At 24.4% G+C, this 1,758-nt stretch overlaps 1 protein-coding gene across 2 annotated transcripts in view; it reads right to left on the minus strand.

The window, feature by feature from the left end:
- Positions 1-1,758, minus strand: part of LOC108684916 (dopamine N-acetyltransferase-like) — a 4,525-nt gene that overhangs the window by 1,679 nt on the left and 1,088 nt on the right. For both annotated transcript variants that reach the window (XM_018189458.1, XM_018189459.1), the window contains exon 2: positions 172-441. In XM_018189458.1, the coding sequence (XP_018044947.1) occupies positions 172-441 (270 nt within the window). The remainder of the gene's footprint in view (positions 1-171; positions 442-1,758) is intronic.

Consider the following 1,758-nt stretch of genomic DNA (forward strand, 5'->3'; position numbering starts at 1 on the left):
TAAATTCGTATAAATAAATTGAAATAAAACATTAAAAAGTAAATTAATTTCGATTTTATGATCAAGATAAAATGAAAAAAGACAAACTTAAATGTATATATAATTATAGATATAAAAAATAAATTAAAATATAAATATATTACAAATAAATTAAAATCCAGTTTAATCTACCTTAAACCCGGCATTTTTGGCGACTTTCTCACTATCATCCATAAGAACACTGGCCAAACCTTTACCGCGATAATTTGCGTCAACACTGAGGATTCGACACTCGAACAACTCATCCACATCATATTTGGCGAACAAATCGACCTTATCATTCACTTTGTAGAGTAGTTTCATGATCATCTTGAATTTTTCATCATCTAATTCATCGAAACGCCGCTCTTCTTCCTCGCGTTCACCTTTCTTCAGGATTCCGTTTAGTGCCATTCCCGCTATCTGATGAAAACCAATTGTAATAATACTTTATTATCTTTAAATCAGCAGACATTAAAACTTTCCAAAATAAAAAAATAAACAAAACTCAACTTTATGATTAATTTTATTATGATTGGTTATAATTAACAAATTTTATTATTATAAAGAAACTATAGTTATAAGAATAAATAAAGTAATTAATTTAAAAAATATGAAATTAATTTAAAAATTTCTTTGGTTTCTTATTTTGCAAATAAATAATTTTTAAATAATTAAAAATAAATCCGAATAAATTATGATTTTTAAAATCATTTTTATATGAGAAAAAGTCTTTACAAATTGGTAAAAACCTTTCTCCATCAATATCTTCGTTAAAAATGATCAAAATTTAAATTTAAAAAGAGAGTTTTAAAAATTGAAATCTCTATTTTCGAATGGTTAATTTTTTTTATTTATGTGAATTTTGTAATTTTTACATAAAGTACGAGTTGAAAAAAATGAAAAATTTTCTTTTCACTTTGTAGATCTGTAGCGCATTCCCAAAAATTGGAGCAAATTTTCGACTATCTATCGTAAAAGTTTGAAGCTTTTCCTATACAAAATCATTTTTTTTAAATTGTTACAATTTTTTGTTTCTGAATTACTCGCAGATTAAGTAAAAAAAGAACATTCTGACTTTATTGCTCGTAACTCTATTAAAAATTATCGTATCGCAATTAAAAATACAGATTCTTAAAACTGAAATGTTGCTCAAGTAGTCGTTTTTTTTTTAAATAGAATATAAGAGTTGGTAAAAGTCTTTTTACCAATTTGTAAAGGGACTTTTTCTCTAATCTAATATAAAGAAAATAGTGAACATTAAAACACTAATAAAAAATTTATTATCTCTTTATTACTTTTAATCTTGTTGCTTTGTTCGAGTCTATTTGATTCGAATATTTATTTTCCTGTAATATTTTTATATGATGATCGTAAGCGTTTCGGCATTTTATTATTTTATTTTATAATTCATAGACACTAATTTTTAACCAAGAAAATTTTAATAAGTTTTTTGTTCTTTTTCTAAAATTTTTATATTATATATATATGATGTTTGAGTTAATATGACTAGATGGAAAGATTCATATTGTTAATTCCAACGTTTCGAATCTTGCCGTTCACTTCATCAGAGTGAAGAGCGACTAATGAAATGAACGGCAAGGTTCACCAAACGTTGACATTAATAATGAATCACGACACAGCGATAATCTTTTGGCATCTCTGAAAAAATCACCTGTGAAAGCCTTAAAAGATATTCATATTTTAGTATCTAATATTTATTAATTAAAATTTAATAAT

This window comes from Atta colombica, unplaced genomic scaffold, assembly GCF_001594045.1.
Source record: "Atta colombica isolate Treedump-2 unplaced genomic scaffold, Acol1.0 scaffold141, whole genome shotgun sequence".
NCBI lineage: Eukaryota > Metazoa > Arthropoda > Insecta > Hymenoptera > Formicidae > Atta > Atta colombica.